The sequence below is a fragment of the Alternaria arbusti genome, assembly GCF_024043155.1.
Source record: "Alternaria arbusti strain BMP 1465 chromosome Unknown scaffold_2, whole genome shotgun sequence".
Classification (NCBI taxonomy): Eukaryota; Fungi; Ascomycota; class Dothideomycetes; order Pleosporales; family Pleosporaceae; genus Alternaria; species Alternaria arbusti.
The window spans coordinates 2,220,449-2,239,100 of NW_026249942.1; the positions used below are offsets into that span (position 1 = coordinate 2,220,449).

Below are 18,652 nucleotides of genomic sequence, written 5' to 3' on the forward strand. Positions count from 1 at the left end.
AATTACGAGTTGATTGGAGACGACTTTCCGAGGTCGCTCTTGCCACGCCGCTGCTGTCTTAGGGTCCACGCCTTCACTCACTCCTCGCAGTCTAGCGTGAGTGCACCTGCCCTGTCATTGTCTCGGAACAGCAACTTCAACTGCCACGCTCTTCCGTCCGCCCACCTTTAGTCCTCCTTCCTGTGGGTCAATTGTCGCGTGTGTCCCCTCCCGACGACTTGAGGTCTACATACAACCGATCGTCAGCGATTGCGAACCTACGACCACACGGTATCCGTCTCACGGGTTTTACCAGCCATGGGGAAACGTCTACGAGTCCCCAACTGTACCCACCTGGACATGGACCGCGTTTTCGGTCAGGAGCAGCACTGCGGCGTCTGCGGGCGCTCGCCATCCATCGGGTTCCTGTACGAGTGCAGACAGGACTGCGAACCTCGTCTTCTCCGCGCTCTACTAGCTAGGGATCAGGACAGCATCGAGCCAGTGAAGTCTGCGTTGCGCCAAGAGTTGGAAAAGATTGGGTTAGGCGAGAGTATTATCATCACAGCGGAGAGCGGACATTACACCGACAAGCAACTGAACAAGCTCAAGGGCCTGAAGCTTGAGCTCCAGCAGGTCATCTTGGACACGCAACAAGCCGCTCAAGCCAGCGATGTCGTCTCTAGACTCACCGCTGCCATGGCCAAGGCGCCATATAGCACCGATGGGGCCTTCAACAGTATGCCTGACATGAACGCAGTGAGTGGTTTTTGATATTATGAAGTCAGCAAACAGACTACTAACCAGTCACAGAAGCCCATGGGATGCAACGTAAGAGCCTGCCACACCTGTCGCCCGTACTATCGAGAACGAATGTACATTCCCTTCCAAGCGGTACTCAACGCAGAGTTCCCGCCCATGACACGCGAAGACATGGAGGAGCTCCCGATAAAATCAGCACACATCATGCGCACCATCGGCATTCGAGCGCAGCCATTACCGTCCTCCACGACTCTAGGCACCTCCCCATCAACATTGCCCAACTCCAATTCTTTCGCTACATCTGCAGGCTCACCACTTACCGCCTCTTCCAACACAACCGATTCAAGCGAAGCAACGTTCAAGACAACGCAGACTGACATGGATGAGATCTCGGCTCAGCGCCGCCCCCGCCGACGGTTCTACAAGATGGGTCGTCGATCGTCCGTGGATATTGCCCGCTCCCTTTCTCGCGGATCCAGTCTCCTCACACCTCAAGGTCTCAAATCCGCCGTCCAGGGTATCTTCCGCCCAAACCGAGAATCCAGCTCCGAAGGCTCTAACATTACTCTTCCGCTCCCACGGACTGGCACAGTTCGCGATAACACCGGTTCTCCGCCTGTAGGCGAATTTGATCTCGGAGCTTTACGTCGCGTTCGGAAGCAGAAAGAGCGCAATGAGGTCAAGAACGGAACGTACACGGGTGGCTTCGAAAATGTGACCGCACATGCCACGGCGCCCAGTGACGTGGCATCGGGAAACAATGGTAGCACCGACTCTGAGTTCTCGGTATACTCGTTCACAACTGAAGAGGAAGGGGAAGTCGCAGTGGAAGGTGTGGCCATTACCGAGGAAGCAGCTGAGACGCACACACCCGATCTTGTTGCCCTTAATATTTCCGCTATCCATAAGCTGGACGCGGTGATCAAGATCGCAGAGGTCGCGACTACTGAGATCGAAGAGGACACGGATATTGGATTACAAAGCATCATGACACAGGTGTGAAGAGGACTGTAGTCTGAATTCTTGGGGATGACATACGGGCGGCGAGTAGAAAAGCGGATCAGGAGATACGGTTTGATGATTTCATGACAACGGAGAAAGATCATGGTTCAAATGAGAATACGGCTGTTAATAAGGGAGGGAGGCGAACGGAGGAGGAGGCTTGCTCACACGTCTCCTTCGATCACCTCTTCTTGCTCGGATGATGACTAGAGTAGTATCATTATCCGTAATCTAAAACTCTGCTACATTTCAATCAACGAAAATTACGAACATCCTAGAGCTTACGTTGACGCTAGGCATTTCCAATGTGCTTGTTTTATCCTGGTGTAGTCTTCAGACCTGTCTCGCCTTTTCCTTGTACGAGGTGCCTCAACTCACGTGGTTGAGATTGCTGTCAGTCTAATGTAAGTTGAAAGCGAAAGAAGTCCCACGTTTCTTATGCAAGGCTCACGGGGTAATCATGATATTCATCTTTTCGTCCCACTCCTATCATACAAGTACAGCGTTTACAATTCCATCCCCAGCCAAGCCTCATCAAGCTCATAGTTCTCTATTTACGGCCAAGCTTCCACCTAGCGATCCTCGTCTGTATGTCATCCCAGGTGAACTCTTTCCTCTTGAGCCCCTCCTGCTCACCCTCTTGCAGGACAACGGTCGGTGCTCCAGATCCGCCTCCAATGTTCTTGACCTGGCCACCGAATACATGGCGGGCCACTCTCCTGAGGTCTTTCACAGTAACATCCTCAATCTTCTTGCACATCTCCTTGACACCCACTTTGCGGCCGTGCACCTGGACTTGCCTGCCCAGGTCTTCCAGCTCCACCATTCTGCTTTCGAGGTTCATGAGGAGCGAGGAGCGGAGTTGGTTCTTTGCGCGTTGGACTTCGACGTCGTTGAGGGCGGAATAGCCGGTTTCGTCCCCGAGCGATTTGAGTTCGCGGCACATGACTTCGAGCATTTGGGTTACGTGCGAGGGGGCGCATGAGGATGCGATGCCGAAGAGGCCGCTATCGGTGTAACTGTGGTTGAAAGCCACGCATGATTCTACCCATCCGTGCTGGTTCAGTACGTTGGTGTAGAGACGCGAGTACATTCCCTTTCCTGGGCCACCTGCACTGAAGGAGCCGCCACCACCAAGCAGTGTTTGTAGGGTCGCGAGGGCGTAGATGTCGGGCGAGGAGATGGGGAGGGCTTCGAAGGCGAGGTGGATGTGCGACAGGCGGGGTAGCATGGGGTTTGCTGGTGGTGGGATCGGCGGTAGTGTGAGGAAGCCACCAGTGTACTGTGAGGGTAGCGATGTATCTATCGGCGGGAAGTTAAGGTCGAGTGATGTGTTGACGGAAGCGTTGGAGGTGGCTGATGTGGAGAGGTTCTTGAAGAAGGGTATCTTGGAGAGGAGTTTCGAAGTCTGCGGCGGTGCCCCGGTGGGTGTAGGGTGGTCGGCCGTGAACATCTGCTGTTGCGGTGCGCTGTTAGAAGCCGAACTGTTAGAGTCGAGACCGATGAGCGATGGGCCGGTGCCCTTCTCCATGTCGCCAAAGTACTCTTCTGTCAGGCGGACAGCTTCGTTGTGGTTGACACCGGCAAAGGCAACGACTATCCGGTCGGGCTTGAAGAACTCTTTTCGGTATGCCTCGACAACGGCGCGGTTGATGAAGGGCAGGCGCTCCTTGGGACACAACAGAGGGTTGCCCAGGGTGTTGTCCTTGAAGGCTGCCATGTGTACCAGCTCCGGCAAGATCAGCTCTGGCTTGCTCCAGATCTCTCCAATCTCGTAATCGGCCGTCTCGAGCTGTTGCTGTACCTCATCTTCCGTCACCATTGGATCCCGGATCGTCTCGGCAAGGACACCGACGGTGGAGGGAACGGCGGAGTTGAAAGTGGCGGACTGGTACATGACCGACTCTCGGCTGGACGCGCATTGTATGTTGCCGCCCAGTGTCTCTACCTTCTCCATCATCTGGTCGCCGGAGGTCGAGCGCGTGGACTTGAAGGCCAGCCGGTCGATGATATGGCTGACTCCGCGCAGTGCATCGTTCTCGTACCGCGAGCCGGCGTCGACGTAGACTCCGATGCCCGAGAAGTGGCCCGGCAGGGCTTCGGTTGCGACGCGGATGCCATTGGGGAGAGTGGTGATCTGGTCGAGTTCGGCGGGGTCCTGGACAGCAGTTTAGAATGGCTTCGGCTTGCTACGTGAACTCAGTGCTAACCCTCTCTTCAGCGACGGCCGTGGCCAGGCTCCGTCTGCCTGCGCATGGTGCTGACCGTGTGAGCGACGCCGAAGTCTTGGACAGTCCCCGGGATAGCGGTCGGTACGTGTGCGGTCTTAACATTTCTGGCGTGGGTGAGGGCAGCACCCGTCGCGCGTTCCGAAAAATTCCCCATCTTCGGATGACATGATGTCACGTGCGCGGAGACCCAGTGCAGCGGATCCCTTACACCATGAAGGCGGCCCCACACCGCAACGCTGCGATCAGCGCATGAACTCTATCTAACATGGCCATGTCGGTTTGGATGCGCTGATATATCCGCGGGGAACTATATTTAGTCGGACAAGCGCCGCCGTGATGCAGACACATGGAGCACGAGGGCGGAGGGGTTTCAGACGCCATCTGCCATCTGCTATCTTGTCATGGACCTGGACATGGGCATGGGCCTGGCAGCTGTTACCGTCCCGCGTGACGTTCAGCAGTGCGTCTGGTAGCGACGGCCAACAAGATCTGACTTCATCATGTCGACTCTGGAACCCTGTTACCAGTACATGCTAGAGGTCCGTCTTCTTGGTAGTCCCGCATCGCCAGTCTAGAGGCGGCCTGCTCCTCTTCTGGTTTGCTTGGCCCGTCCAGGCCGCCCTGGCCTTGTTCGCGCACCATTGCCAGTGTGCATTTGCATTCATCATTTGCCCCAGTGCCGCAGTGTCTCGGACTCTCCCACCCATGCGTGCTCTTGTAAACGGGCAAACTGCGTCGTCTGTCAAACGCTGTCGAAACTCGCGCATTCACATTCCCGCCCACGCCAGCTTCAGGCCTTAATCCTCGCTCTGCGCCGCTGACGGGGGTGATGTTCACCACAACAACAACCCCAGCCCTCCCTACAGTTGCGACTGCCGTCCCCAATTCGCCCTCGCAGCGACCCACGGGCGTCCACAGAGGTATCAGCTTCCTCCGAAACCTGCACCTGCACTCCGGCAGCCAAGCCGACGCTTCACGTGAGGACTCCCGAACCGGGACACGGCCACGCGCCTCAACACACACTCCACCTGCCTCGCCCGCCTTTGCCTCGTCGTCCCACCAACACACGGCCGCCCGTCCAGATTCACTGTCGAGGAGCCACACGGCCGACAGTCACCCCCAGCCTCCCTCGACCGACTCCCCGCCCACTACCCCCAAACCCACCATGACGAGAACCCGTTCCGAGACGGCTCAGCCCCAACTGCAAGTGCGCAACAACACCGGACCCACGCCCACCTCAACACCAGGGCCCGCCACCGCCCAACCCATGGAAGGCGCCACCGAGAGCGCGGGCGCCGTCAAGCACCTCCCCTCGATTCGTTTCATCCCGCATCAGGACCCCCGAGCCGGCAGACCTTCGCTCATATTCCCCACCATCAACCGCACCCTGCCCGACGAGAGCGCGATTCTTCGCGTAGGAAGATACTCGGAGCGCGACAACCTTCCCGAAGTCCAGACCAATGCCCCGTCGGCTGCAGCCATCGGTTTCAAGTCCAAGGTAGTCAGTAGGAAGCACTGCGAGCTGTGGTGCAAGGACGGCAGCTGGTATATCAAAGACGTAAAGAGCTCCTCAGGCACCTTCCTGAACCACATCCGTCTAAGTCAGCCGAACGTCGAGTCAAAGCCCTTCCGCATAAAGGATGGCGACATCATCCAGTTGGGCATCGATTTCCGTGGCGGCGAGGAGATGATCTTCAGATGTGTCAAGATCCGCGTGGAATGTAACCGCGGCTGGCAGCAGGGACTGAATACGTTCAAGTAAGTTTACTTGTCCGCGCTAGAAGGCGACCACTAACCCGCACAGCAAACAAACCCATCAACGACTACGCGCACTTGCCAAGAACAAGAAGGAGGTTACGGGAGATAATGCCTCGACACATACGTCTGAATGTGCGATTTGTTTGATGTCCATAGCCGTACGTACTCCCATAGTATCGAGACCTAACCGTACTAATCAGTGCACAGCCATGTCAGTCACTGTTTGTAGCACCCTGCTCCCACGTCTGGCACTACAAGTGTATCCGTCCTATTCTCAATGGACCCACATGGCCCAACTTCCTCTGCCCAAATTGCAGGGCGGTCGCAGATCTAGAAGAGGATGTAGAAGATATGGGCGAGTTCGAGGATTGGGAAGGTGACGAGGAGGTAGTCAACGGTGACACGGCTCCTCACGCCAGCGCGGAGCAAGCTGACCGTCACGTCACTCCCCGTGCCTCTGTCGCCCAGATCAATGGCACCGATTCAGACGGTGGTGTTGATCTGACGGATCTACACCACCAGATCACAAACATCGAGAACCAGACTGTACTAGAGACGCCCGATCGCCGCCTCACGCCACCAACATCGTCAGTCACACAGCCAGTGTCCATCAACGTCAACGGTGCGAATGAGTACGTGGGACTATCGCCTCTGTATCCTGCCGGCAGCAATGGCCTAAGCCCTGATCGCGTACAGGATGGTCCCATGACCCCCAGGAACGATGCCGGACCTTTTGTCCTTGATGGCAGTGCGGGAAGGACAGCCGGCAGCCGCATGCGCGAGACTTCTCCGCCGTCTGACTCCGACAGCAGTGGAGCGCGAAGTAACAGCGGAGCACCCACCCTACCTCCGGTACGATTTGACTAGCCGATCCGCAAACTGAGCGTGTTGCATCTTTTAACTTCTTTCTCTTGGAAACCTCTCCTTTCGGGCTCAGTTGCATATTTCCGGGCGTTATGGCGTGTGCAAAGCGATTGTTATGATCTCCATGTAGGTCTGGGTGGGGAGGATCATGTTGCAATGTGTTATAGTTCAAGAGTAAGCAAGACATACAGGAGGGCGGAAGAACGGTAGCTAATGTATTGTAACAAAGTCAACCAAATCTTCGCGCTTGCAGCTTTCTTTCCGTGTAGGACACATTCGTTTGGCCATTGTGCTTCTGGGGTATCTACGCTATGGAAACTCGTTAAGACCAAAACAAACATTAGTTCGTGGCTGACCCTCTCGTTGTCTCGTCGTACTCCATCTCTTCTTCAGGTCTAATCGTTGGATTTTCACTCGCAAAACGACTCACACTCAAACATACCTCCCATAGCTCTCCCCTCGTGACTTGCCCTCCACTCCTCCAACAACACCATAACCTCCTGCCTCGTATCCTCAATGATCCCGTCCATCTTGATATCATTCTTATCATATCCAAACGGATCCTCCAACTGCACGCCGATACCCTCAATGCCATAGAGCGTAAACGCAATAATAGCCACAATGGGTACACTCCACCACCTGTAATCATCGACAATGGCAAAAGGAAGGACACATGCATACAGCGCCAGGACCTGCTTCTGGTGAATCAGGTGTGCGACAGGAATGGGCGTGCTGTGAATAGTCTCCATAGTGCCGTAAGCAGAAACGAGAGTATTTAGCTGAACAGTCATCTGCGAGGAAAGAGGCGCATGGAACCAGCCTCTATCGTGGCCGCGGCGGATGTAGCCTTCGAGCAGGATCGTGAGTTGCAAGGGCAAGCCAAGACCCTGGTCTTCATAGCCCATCAAGCCTTCCGGGAGGAGCGACACGTATTCATCCTTCTTCATAGGTGTTGTGCCATCGCCGTTTTCGAGAGTAGCAGTCGACCCGCCGAGAAGCGGGGTGGTACTCGTGCTGTCGTTTGTGAGAATGGGGGGATAGAACGGGCCGAAACTACCGGTGCGGTCGATATAGCTGGGGCGTCTGGAAACAGGGCGGGAGCGGTTTGGGTAGACGCTTGGTTGAGGAGGCAAGGTAGCCAGACTCGCGGGTGGGATGTTGAACTCCGCGCGGAGGTTGTGTTTGATCGAGTACAAGACGGCTACTAGGACTCGAACTATATTCTCTGTATCCCTTCTTTCTTCTTCCGTGGCATGTCCATCTTTGTCGCGAGAGTTGACGAGACAGATCCGAGCGAGGTTGCGGACGCAGGTTCCGATTGTGGTGAGGCAGTTGCGGCCGGTCCAGAAACGATCGTAGCCGGTGCTATTGCGGAAGACTAGCATCAGACCGACTACTATGGAGAGCGAGGGTATGATGGTCGCCGGGATAGATATGCTGTCCACATAGCGGGTATCGATGTAGACGATCAGGACGGTGAAGAGCGAGTGGAGGAGCACTGGTATGAGGATGATGTCGTGTACGGCGCCCTTTGAGAAGCGGAGGACGAGAGGGAGACGACGCGGTTTACGGCGGAAAGCGTGAGCGAGAGGGTAGGTCGGTCGACGCGTAGGGATCTCTGGGGTCGACATGATTGCGGAGGTGGAGGTGAGAGCGAAAGCGATGGTGTTCAACGCGACCAGGCGGTGTATAAGAAGGTGGAGAGAGAGCCCGCTCTCGTATCTTCTCCCCGCGATAGATGAGGCGGTATGAGTGGGGACGGTATGGGGAAGACGACGAGGTGGCAGGGATCCGCGCCGTGGGCCGAGTCGAAGCTTTCTATACGAAACCCAAATGGCATAGAACAAAGTCCATGACGACTAGCCCTCGCCATGGGATTCTCCTACCATGGCTCACGAGACCTCACGCGATCGGTGATGTGAAGCTAGTGGTTGAGCTTCTCAGGGTCCATCTCTCGTCACATGTGAATGAAGATGGACGGGTCGTCGCCAAACGTGGGCTCCACGTGCGGGCCGATGACGCGATAAGCAACTTCCCGAGCAAACCTCGGTCAACACGCGGGTGGTGTCATGTTTTCTCTACGCGCGGAATCAACAACACCATGCAGGCTCGATAGCACCGACACTCCTTTCTGCTCGCCTCCAAGACTCCCTTGAGCGTCTACCCTAATACTCACTTTCTCAACATGGACGACTCGCATCCGGACTCCACTACCATCCCTTCCTCTACCAGCGCAAACCAGCCAACTCCACAATCCGATGCGAAACCTACACCCACACCACCGTCGCGATTGACAACAATACAAAAATTGCGCTTCCTCCTCTTAAGATACCTCGCCAGGACCGCTGGCACCGCAGACCGCACGCTCGTCCGCCTCTCTAAACTCCTCTCCACACCCAGCGGCACCGACGTCCTCCTCTGCACAACCTCGTATACCCTAACCCTCATCCACGCCGTCCTCTCCCGCGTTCTCGAACGTCGCCTCGAATCCATCGCCACAGAAATCGCCGAGAAAGCAGAGGGTGTCCTGCTCCCCGGTGAAACCCTCATAGCCAGCCTCCCAGCACCCACGAGCACAAAAGTCATCGCACAAGTAGTTGGGAGTTCGAAAGCGCTTGCGGCTGTCATATCCGATTTCCGCATCTTCGTGCGGTTATGGGGCGTACTGGGCTTGTATACGTGGGCGCGGGATACATATCAAGACCGGTTACCAGAAGATGCGAGTAGGAAAGAAAAGATACTGAGGGGATTGACGTGGACGGCCATCATGTCCTGTGTTGGTTTCCAGGTCTTGGAGAACGGCGCGTACCTGAGCTCAAAGGGCGCGTTGACGACGGCGAGTTGGACGGGCGATGTGGGTAAAGCACGGGAGAATGCGTGGTGGTTGTGGAGTTCGAGGTTCTGGGCTGCGTATGTGGGTGTTGAGCTTGTGCGTTTGGGGGTTCAGCAGTATTACGCTTCGTCATCTGAGTCGACATCGGTGAGCTCGGGTGATGGGGAGAAGGAGGATAAGATCCAGAGGGAAGAGCGGATCAAGGCCAGGAAATTGGAAAACTGGCTGTGGTGGAAGGATCTTGCGTCTAATCTGGCATATGCGCCCATGACTGTTCACTGGTCGCTAGAGCAGGGCTTGTTAAGTGATTGGGGTGTTGGTGCTTGTGGTATGGTTGCTGGTGGGGCACTGTTGGCTGACGCCTGGAGGAAGACTGCGTGAGTGTATGGTAGGCTCCATCAAGTGGGATAGCACCGCAGCGTATTCCTCAAACTCACACATCTTCCTATCATGAATCGTTGTTCTGACAATGGCAGCGAGCATAGTTCTGGGCAGTCAATTCACTTCAAGCGCAGTTGGGTTAAAAGTTTCGATTGTTCTAGCTACGCTTCTGTCTCGTGTTGAACAGACGGTCAGACGTACAGATACAAATCTACAAAGAGCGGAGTGAGATACATCTGAAAAGAGAAAGAAACGGTAATGACTGTCCAAGTTTCCACGCCGTTGCCAGCTCCGTCTACGCCTCATTCATCGCTCACTGCCCCTATCGAACAGATGCAATAGTCTAGCAAGTGATGTTGTAGCTACGCTTCTCGGTAATAGGAAGGCAGGGTTGAGTGTTCGGCTCATACTTGTACTGTGTACGCTCACCGTCACACTGCGTTCCGGAGTAAGTGTTGACTGTACATCCATCGTTAGCATTGTGCTCGCAATCCTGAGAACATAGACGGTTGCAGACTCACCCCGGCAGTTGGCGGCATCGCGCGTGTAGACAACCTTGATGCTACCCGCGAGTGCGTCAGGCAGGAGCATGCATGGTTGGGTGTCGTCAAGTTCTCCATATCGGTGGGTCAGTCTGTCTTCACCGTTGCACGTTCTGTTGTCGCCCCAGGTGACGAAGCTGGCTGAGCGGGGGACAGCCATGGTGGTGCTCATAAGAGCGAAAGCGGACAAGGTGGTAAGAGCGGCGGAGAAATGCATGTTGAAGTGTGAGACTGTAAGGTCCTGATGGATTGAAAGATTGCTGATGTAGTGAAGATGGAAGTGGGAGAAGATGCGTTGTGATAATTTGATTCTGCTCTGCCATAGCCTTTATACATCATCACACCTCTATAGTCTCTCTCTTCAGATATAGTGTTGCCTTCACTGATCGGACGTAAGATGTTGTTGGTTTCATGCCCTTTTGCCTGCTACGGTCACTTCGTCAGATGTGGATGATCATCTTGCCAGTTGCTGTTGCGACGACATGGTATCAAGTGGGACTTAAGAGGGAACTATAGACCTCATGATGTTGGCGATGAGGTGTCATGGTGCACGTTGAGCTGATATTATGTTGTTGGCTGGGCGGTTACACAGTCAGGACCTCAGTACCCTTGACTCAGTAAGCGCGCGTATCCAATAGCTTGATTTGAGCAAGGTTTAATACGGAGTGATATAGCTCGATATGATCATGCGCTTCGCATAGTCTTTCTTCCTCTGGACGTGCGCTCTGGACGAATGCTGCTTTCGGACAGCTTGGGACTGTTGTCGGTGAAGGCATCGAAGATGAACACCGTTATTACTAAAGATATCACTGAAATAGACACACAAGCGTCTCTCTACTCCGATTCAGAATCGCGTTCCGATGATGACTCGCCACTGGGACTCTCAGTCCTGCTTCTCTTCGCAGAGCGTGGCTCGTGAGGATCTGTTCTACAGCCCTTGGCATCACCATACCCCTTGCAACAACTCCAGACGAAACCTTCAGGATACTCCTCACGCATTTCTTCGGTATCGATCTCTCCGTGGCAGTCTTCATCATGATCGGTCCAAAAGTCCTCATCGTTGTAAATTTCCAACTCTCCTTGTAAAGACGTGAGTAAGAGGTTCATACATCGTAAAGCTCGGAGACTTCTTACCTGGATGCCATACACATTTTTCTTCCTTCAGTATATCAAACTCTTTTTCACACTGCACACAAACGTCGAAGCGTCGACCGCGCTTCTGAGCTCTTGGTAGCTTGAAAGCGGAACTCTCTGCGAGCGGCCCATCAAGAAGGGACACCGCTGGTCGCCCTGCTTGTTCTTCCTTCACAAAGAGCTTATCGTATACTAGCTTGAAAGCTTCTGGCGACTCGTTACATATCTCGAGCAGAACAGTTCGTAAGCGCTTGTGGGTTGAGGTCTCAATGACTTCTTTCAACTCTTGTCGCGCGGGGTCTTCACTGGTGACGCGCGACATGGTGCTTCTTAAGTGTGATGATAGATGAGATGAGTTCGTTGACGAACATGCGACGCGTCCTTCTAGAAAGTTCGCGATAGGAAGATTGCGGATTGAGCGGCTCACTAGTACAAACACGAGATAGCGTGCCTTCCGGACGCGCTACCACGTGAAAGCACGCCACATTCCGTTCTGAACTTGAAGTTAAGCTGATCACGATCCCACAATAGACTTGAAGATACTTTAAATCGTTCCAAAAATGTATATACATGAATAACCTGCCTCCACCATCTCCAACACTGGGATGCGGGTGAAAAGTTCTTTGGGAGGCACATCGATCCCTCGTTACAACTCGCCGATGCACTGCATTCTGGGACCGTGCAAACCCTTCACCCTCAGATGCCGCCAACGACCCTCTGATGGTCTTCACGATCAATCCCTTACAACAAGTTTACCAACCGGAGCAAGCGACAAACGCGTTGCCACTGGCACCAGTGTGTGTAATCTCTCCCGCACGCTGTCCAGCAGTGTTGAAGATGACACGATCAGCACCTGGAGAGCCTAAATACCTCAGTCAGCATGCATACTCTAGTCGACCTCGTTTATCATGAACACGGATATGGCATACCACCAGTGTAAGCACCCGAAGTCCTCAGCGGGAACTCCTCATACGGGCCCGAAACCAAGAAGTCAAAGCCCTCATAGTTGTTATACCGATGCGGGTAAGTGGAGCTACCAGCTTCATCTCCGGCCTGGTAGAGCTTGTAACCCGCACTGCGTGCAGCAGAGACTTGGGATGAAGTGTAGCATGTTGAGCCGCACTTGACGTAGCAAGATTGTCTGGACTCGACGGCAGCAATCTCAACGGGTGCCTCTTCGGAGACGGAAGTGGGGAGAGCGAGGGCAACGGGCGCAATGAAGAGGAGGATGTTGGTGAGGAACTTCATGGTCGCGGCTGGGGGAGAATGAGACGACGAGCGAGTGTCTTGTCGGGCGTTGTGTAACGAGGGATCGGCGGGGCTGTTAGACCTGTCTTCCGAACAAAGGGTGCTACATAGTAGCTTTATACTGTCTTACTACCTGTCACCCCAGTGTAGTCTAATGGTAGTCCAGCGGTCGCCTCCGAACCATCTCAACCCTAAAGTGGAAGATCATACTCGAAAGCAATTAAACCCGGACGCAGAGAGCCTTAGCACCTTTCCGGAAGGAACAATTGCTCCGCGAAGCCATGCAGCGGAGGCTCTCTCAAGCTGGGGTAGAGGAACCTATCACAGACTACCACTCCAAGCGTGGCACCTACAACACCATACTAAGCGCAGACCCTCGGTCCTTTCATACATCCACCACCCTCTCACGTTACCCCCTCCCATTCGCTCGACAACAATATCACGCATGAATTCCCGCTACCAAGACAACCGGAGCATCAACATCCCCAGCACCATCCCATGCACCCAGGACATGCGACTTCCGCCGATCAGGAAGGTACGGACAACGATTCGCCGGTTATCTCCCGGAACTAAGATGATGTGTTTCAAGCTGCTTATCGCCGGAGATCTGGCGGTGGTGCACATGTGCGTGTTCGATAGGCTGAGTGCGGTTAGGGATCGACAGGGAAACGCGGCAACTAGCGCTGGATTTGGAAGGTGGGCCTGGGCATTGGGTGTAGGAGGCATGTAAACTAGGAGATCGGCCTCCACGACGGTAAGTGCGGATGGTAGTAGAAGCGAGCGTAGCGATGCCGGCGGCTAGGAAGTGGTGTCGATTACTGAGCGAAATGTGCCGGATGCGGTACTAATGATAAGCAGCTCGCCCAACATGCACTCGCTGACCGAGCGCGAAGATGGGTAGAACATAATACAATCTTCGTAAGAGATAGAACACGATAACAATATCATTGTTGTACACTGTAAGCCTGCCTTCTGCGGCCATGTAAAGTATGTGCTGAGATCCAAACCAGCTGGCAATGTGCATAGCCTAAGCAATATATGCATACAGTCCGTCATCTTCTCTTTCTAAGAATTCCTTCTCGATCAAGCGATCGATGTTCCTCTTGATACCGCTGACCTCCAACGTTCCTCTGTTCCTCGTCGCTGAGATGGTCTCGCTGACCAGTTCCGCGTGGCTAATTCTCTTCCTCGCCTTGAGAATCCTGACAATGGCAGCTTGCGTCTCGTAGTTGCGGTCAGCAGCAACACGCTCGTGGGTCTCCTTGTTCTCGGCTGCTGTTTCCTTGAGCTGGACGGTGTTGACCTTGATACGGTACTTGGGGTCTGTGAATGACGCGTTGAGTGTGAAGGTGTCGGTTTCGTTGATCTCTCGGCCCTTGGGGTGCTTCGTCAATGGCCTGACTTTTGCGCAGGCTAGGGACTGTAAAGTGCGATTAAGCTCAGCCGGCGCTATCAGATGTTAGTGATGCGGATATAGTAGATCTAGCACGCAACTTACGTAGTCCAGTGGCTTGCTTGAGGTACTCGTAGTCAATGTGCTCATCATCCGCTCGGCCGTTGAAGAGCAAAAGAACGATAGCCTGGAAGGAAGACACCACCAACTCCTTGAGTCCCTTGGGAAACCTGGCTTTGATCTGGCAATGGGCGAGCGCGTGCTTGAACTCCAGCTTGCGACCAGAATGCTTGACTTTGTAGTGTGCTTCAAACTTGTTGATCGCAGACTGGATCTGCGGAGGTAGAATTACAGGGACTGTGGGGTACGTAGGCCAAGCTGACGCAGAAAGGACGTTGACGTTGAGATCCAGGCTGAGCTTTTCGTTGCGTTCCTCACTAATATTCTTGTACGAACTCATCTCTTCTCGTGACAGTTCGATGTCGCGGAACATCTGCTCGAGGTTGGCGGTGAAGCCGGCACCACATTCTGCAGTACGTTAGTATCTCAGCAAGTCGCAAATAGGTACACACTTACCAATCTTCAGTCTCGACAGCATGCTCCTCTCAGCGTCTGCACTCGCACTTCGGCCCATCAACAATCGTCTGGCCAGATCTTTCTTGTAGAAAGCTTCAAACACAGCCTTGCCGTGCAAGAAGCGGAACAAATCGAGAACCTGATCGAGCTGATTATTGACTTCTGTGTCTTCATCGAAAACACCTTCTTCGTTATCTTCTTCAACTTCTACAGCAGCGGGCTTGTCTGCCTTGCGGCTAAGCTGTGCTGGTATCGCTTTTGCGCCTCCCCTCAGCAGCATGTCCACGTACTTGGCAATCATCTCGCCAGTCTTCGAGTTGTCCGTGCCCCAGCTTGCACTCGTTTTCTTTGTCTTGTTCATGAACTTGTCAAAAGATTCTCGCAAACCGTGACCCAACTCCTCATCTCGGTGGAAAGACGCCTTCCACAATGTGTCTAATTGGCGCTTCAATGTGAGCAGTTGTATCACCATGTTATCCTGCTCCTTGTCGTTAAACACAATAGCTGTGCCTTCGTCCTCAATCCACTTTGTGAACCCTGGCCGTAACTTTGAGCCAAGTTTCCTCCGTTCGAGTAACGTGTACAGTAGCTCAAGATCTTCAATGGCGTTGGTTTCGAGGAGATCCGCAAGCTCGTCTTGATTGGTCAGTCGCTCCTCCTTCTTCGATATCAAGTGGTCCTCAAATAACGTGAGGAGCTCTCGTTTGGTGGTGTTCGGGAGGCTGAACATGTCGACCCTCTTCATCTCGCGATCCATGAGTGCTTTCGAACTGCGGACGTATTCGGGTAGGGACTTTTCTGAACTCTCTGTATTTGCCCACTTCGCAACGTATTCCTGACTGATCTCCATCAAGCGCGGCTCAAAGGAGCGTGTGTAGACTTGCATGTCGTGGAACATGTTGACCGTCTTGGAGAACATCTCGCTGTCCAGGTCACCGTCCATCCGGTCATTAGCGACAAGATCGCAGGCACCGTCGACAATGCGCGGGTTCAATTTGGAGTGTTCGAAGATGAGGGAGCGGAAGAGACTGATCGAGATTTCGCGGAGGGACTCGTGTCGTGGGAGTAGGTAGGCGCGGTCGAGATAGCAAAAGATCCAGTCAAGGTATTTCTTCAGTTTGTCAGTAAGACAGCGTGCGGACGTGTATGGGTATTACTGACCATTTGGCTGTTCCACACTACCCACGCCTGCAGAGTTGCCCGCAGTACGTCAATGTTTGGCCTTCCCAGACTCTCCTTGACCTTCGCCTTCAGACTCCCACCCACGTAGTCCTTGCATTTCGCAATCAAGCGTTCCTTGATGTCTTTCGCCATGTTTTGGCGACATACATTCTCTACACCTCTGTATAGTTCTTCCAGACTAAAGTCCACATCCCCCTGCCGAAAGATGGTGTCCAGAGCCTTATCGATCTTCGTCCATGTTTGGTCCAGGAAGACCCTGGGGTCCACCTTCCTCGTGGGCTTGAAGTTCTTGACCACCAATCGTTTAGGACCATTGTTGGCGTGCATGTTGGGCGCTGCTTTGCGCATGCCATTCCGTTGCCCGTTCGCTTTGGCAGGGCTGTTGTCGGGGCTTGACGTGATGTCTACCACGTCGGCATTGCTCGATAGTCCCGCCTTCTTGCTGGGGAAGTGATACATCTCTGCTGTGCTCATCTTGGTAATCGGCGCTGGGGGTGTGGCGATCTCGGTGGTGGGGATCGGAGAACTGTCACGTCGTGTGCGCTTGCTAGTGGGTGAGAGCGGCGCTGCGGAGGCGAGCTTTGGCTTGGATTGTGTGGTAAAGAGCTCTTTGATCGTCTTGCCCGAGTGCTTCCGTTTCAGTGCACCTGGATTGGCTGACATTGGGCGGACGTGGGGAGGTCCCGGAAGCTGATGATTGCGGAGCTGTTGCTGTTAAAGCCGCGGCGATGGCAGTGACGCGCTTGATCCATGCCCCTTTCGGGTACACTAATGACGATATCGATAACGACGGAGATCTGAGGATACATGGACAGACAAACCCCTTACATCTCATCTCGTATGCGCACATGTGAGCATTCAATCTTTTGTCCAACTATGCTTTGACGCGGCTGTTGAGGCTCTGGGTGCGACAACATGGTTGATGATGTACTGTGCATCGTGCCGCAGATCTGTCATCAGCCATTGACACCCGCCGCATGCATGCCGCTCACATTGCGATGTCATCGTCTCCATCCTTCTCCACAAGCTCGCATTTCGCGCCAGTGAGCAACATTCTGTTAAAAATGCTTGAAAATAGAGGGTCTGTGGAAGCCTAAGGTTGTTACATATCACCTACTTCCAGCGCCTACATCACGACCACCGTCAGACGTCTGGCTCAGTCTACTTCCTTCTATCGGCTCCTCATCCTCCGTTTACAAGATATGATTGCGAGATCACTCAATGTTCGCGCCGTCGCCGCCACTGGCCCTCTATCTCGCCAATGCTACCCAACACCTTTGCGGCGTAGCTAGCTGCCATCGGGTTCTTTCTATTATCGGACATCTGTTCCTTCTCTAACTTCTCTAGCGCCTACCCGATTGATGTAGATACCGGCTAAAGTATCCCAGGCTGACACCATGGAAAGGGATTTGGGGCTGAAACCTTGCGGTCAGCCTTTGCACATGGTTTGGCCGCCCCTTCGTCGTACACTCGCCGGTTCCTTCGCTTCAGTCATATCTTTTATCGTTATCATCACGCCCGTCTTTTCTTTTACGTTTGCGCGGCCAAACAAACAACAAAGATCTCGTTCGTCAGCTACAGCATTTGCACGCGCATTAAGTTGCCAGCAATGCGACGAGTTGCGGTCACCCCACGCGACAATTGTGGGGTATCTACCCGTGGGCTTCTCCAGACGGCTACCGTTTGTGGAGACGCGCCGGGGGTTCTCTATGTGCGCAAGCGAGCCTTGACCAGCAGGAAGAATGGATGTGAGCACCAACACCGTAACATCGATGCCAAGTGCTTTGGCTATTGGTCACACACGTCAACAGTGTTTCAGTAGACTCGCCGTTAGCCTCTGTTGATGGCCTTCTAGCCGGATAGACAATGGCTCTACCACACTTCCAAGGTCGTTGCCGGTCAGCTTCAGCGCTGTCAAGATATCCATGGATAGCAACGGCACTCCCCGCAGAGAGCAAAACGCTACCGCCATCGCGGAACGTTCCTCGTATCGCAGCCATTGCGTCCTGTGGTGGGTCTCCGAGGCTACCAATAATAGTCATTTTGTTGCTATTGTCGTGCCACACATGAGAGCCACCAGGACGCCAAAAGACGCCACCGCCTAGCCTCTTGAGAAACGCCCGCATCCCTTTGCATATCACCTGCAATGTCTCGCACCTGCCCCTGGTAAGGCAAAGCCTAATGTCGACTTTTGTTCCCTCTCTCCACATGATTTGGAGTTGCCAGTTTTGCCACAGGCGAGACTAGTTCACCCAAACTCTCATCTGTCTCTGACAGTAGCAAGATCACGACTGCAAGAACTACTGAGAGTATGCGACTCCAAAGATCAAGACCGAGGATATTGGTCTGTGATTGCTCGAGGTTAACATGTGAGACGGAACACGGAGCTTACTTCCTTGCCCACACGACAACGACCCGCGCGGGATGAGCCATCCTGCTGGTACCTGACCATACAACTGGGCCTTCATATCACATCCGTGTCTCAACATCACTGCCCAAGCAGACCGGGGCATCTAGCTGAAAGCTCGTCAGCCAGGCCACGCCATCTTGGAGACAGGAAGAGTGAGACTGAACAACCCAGCGATTGAGCCTTACTCGACTACCGTAGCAGGTGCATACCCTTAGCGTGGATAGATGAGATGCCAAAATTGGAAACACGGTTGGCTAGCACGGTCTCTACATGACGTCGCAGTCCCCGAAATGGAAAACGCTGATATGGCCGCCTTTCCATACCCTAACACACAGACCGTGGCCCCATCGATCCCAA

The 18,652-nt window shown here is 53.9% G+C and overlaps 8 protein-coding genes across 8 annotated transcripts; 3 read left to right on the forward strand and 5 right to left on the reverse strand.

Moving 5' to 3' along the window:
• Positions 1–339: 339 nt before the first annotated feature.
• On the forward strand, positions 340–1,743 carry J4E86_002344 (uncharacterized protein; the record flags this gene model as incomplete). The annotated part of the gene is made up of 2 exons (XM_051442904.1): positions 340–738; positions 793–1,743. 2 exons carry the CDS (start codon positions 340–342, stop codon positions 1,741–1,743), a joined length of 1,350 nt encoding a protein of 449 aa, XP_051306492.1.
• Positions 1,744–2,293: 550 nt separating this feature from the next.
• J4E86_002345 (uncharacterized protein) lies at positions 2,294–4,076 on the reverse strand (the record flags this gene model as incomplete). Its single annotated transcript, XM_051442905.1, has 2 exons — positions 2,294–3,901; positions 3,954–4,076. 2 exons carry the CDS (start codon positions 4,074–4,076, stop codon positions 2,294–2,296), a joined length of 1,731 nt encoding a protein of 576 aa, XP_051306493.1.
• Positions 4,077–5,139: 1,063 nt separating this feature from the next.
• Positions 5,140–6,599, forward strand: J4E86_002346 (uncharacterized protein; the record flags this gene model as incomplete). The annotated part of the gene is made up of 3 exons (XM_051442906.1): positions 5,140–5,732; positions 5,779–5,890; positions 5,940–6,599. The coding sequence occupies 3 exons, from the start codon at positions 5,140–5,142 to the stop codon at positions 6,597–6,599; spliced, it is 1,365 nt and encodes a 454-aa protein (XP_051306494.1).
• A 407-nt stretch (positions 6,600–7,006) lies between these two features.
• J4E86_002347 (uncharacterized protein) lies at positions 7,007–8,227 on the reverse strand (the record flags this gene model as incomplete). Its single annotated transcript, XM_051442907.1, has 1 exon — positions 7,007–8,227. The coding sequence occupies one exon, from the start codon at positions 8,225–8,227 to the stop codon at positions 7,007–7,009; it is 1,221 nt and encodes a 406-aa protein (XP_051306495.1).
• A 554-nt stretch (positions 8,228–8,781) lies between these two features.
• Positions 8,782–9,810, forward strand: J4E86_002348 (uncharacterized protein; the record flags this gene model as incomplete). The annotated part of the gene is made up of 1 exon (XM_051442908.1): positions 8,782–9,810. The coding sequence occupies one exon, from the start codon at positions 8,782–8,784 to the stop codon at positions 9,808–9,810; it is 1,029 nt and encodes a 342-aa protein (XP_051306496.1).
• A 1,376-nt stretch (positions 9,811–11,186) lies between these two features.
• Positions 11,187–11,808, reverse strand: J4E86_002349 (uncharacterized protein; the record flags this gene model as incomplete). Its single annotated transcript, XM_051442909.1, has 2 exons — positions 11,187–11,431; positions 11,487–11,808. 2 exons carry the CDS (start codon positions 11,806–11,808, stop codon positions 11,187–11,189), a joined length of 567 nt encoding a protein of 188 aa, XP_051306497.1.
• A 430-nt stretch (positions 11,809–12,238) lies between these two features.
• Positions 12,239–12,734, reverse strand: J4E86_002350 (uncharacterized protein; the record flags this gene model as incomplete). Its single annotated transcript, XM_051442910.1, has 2 exons — positions 12,239–12,348; positions 12,416–12,734. The coding sequence occupies 2 exons, from the start codon at positions 12,732–12,734 to the stop codon at positions 12,239–12,241; spliced, it is 429 nt and encodes a 142-aa protein (XP_051306498.1).
• A 1,027-nt stretch (positions 12,735–13,761) lies between these two features.
• On the reverse strand, positions 13,762–16,548 carry J4E86_002351 (uncharacterized protein; the record flags this gene model as incomplete). The annotated part of the gene is made up of 4 exons (XM_051442911.1): positions 13,762–14,183; positions 14,233–14,655; positions 14,704–15,814; positions 15,865–16,548. The coding sequence occupies 4 exons, from the start codon at positions 16,546–16,548 to the stop codon at positions 13,762–13,764; spliced, it is 2,640 nt and encodes an 879-aa protein (XP_051306499.1).
• Positions 16,549–18,652: the final 2,104 nt, after the last annotated feature.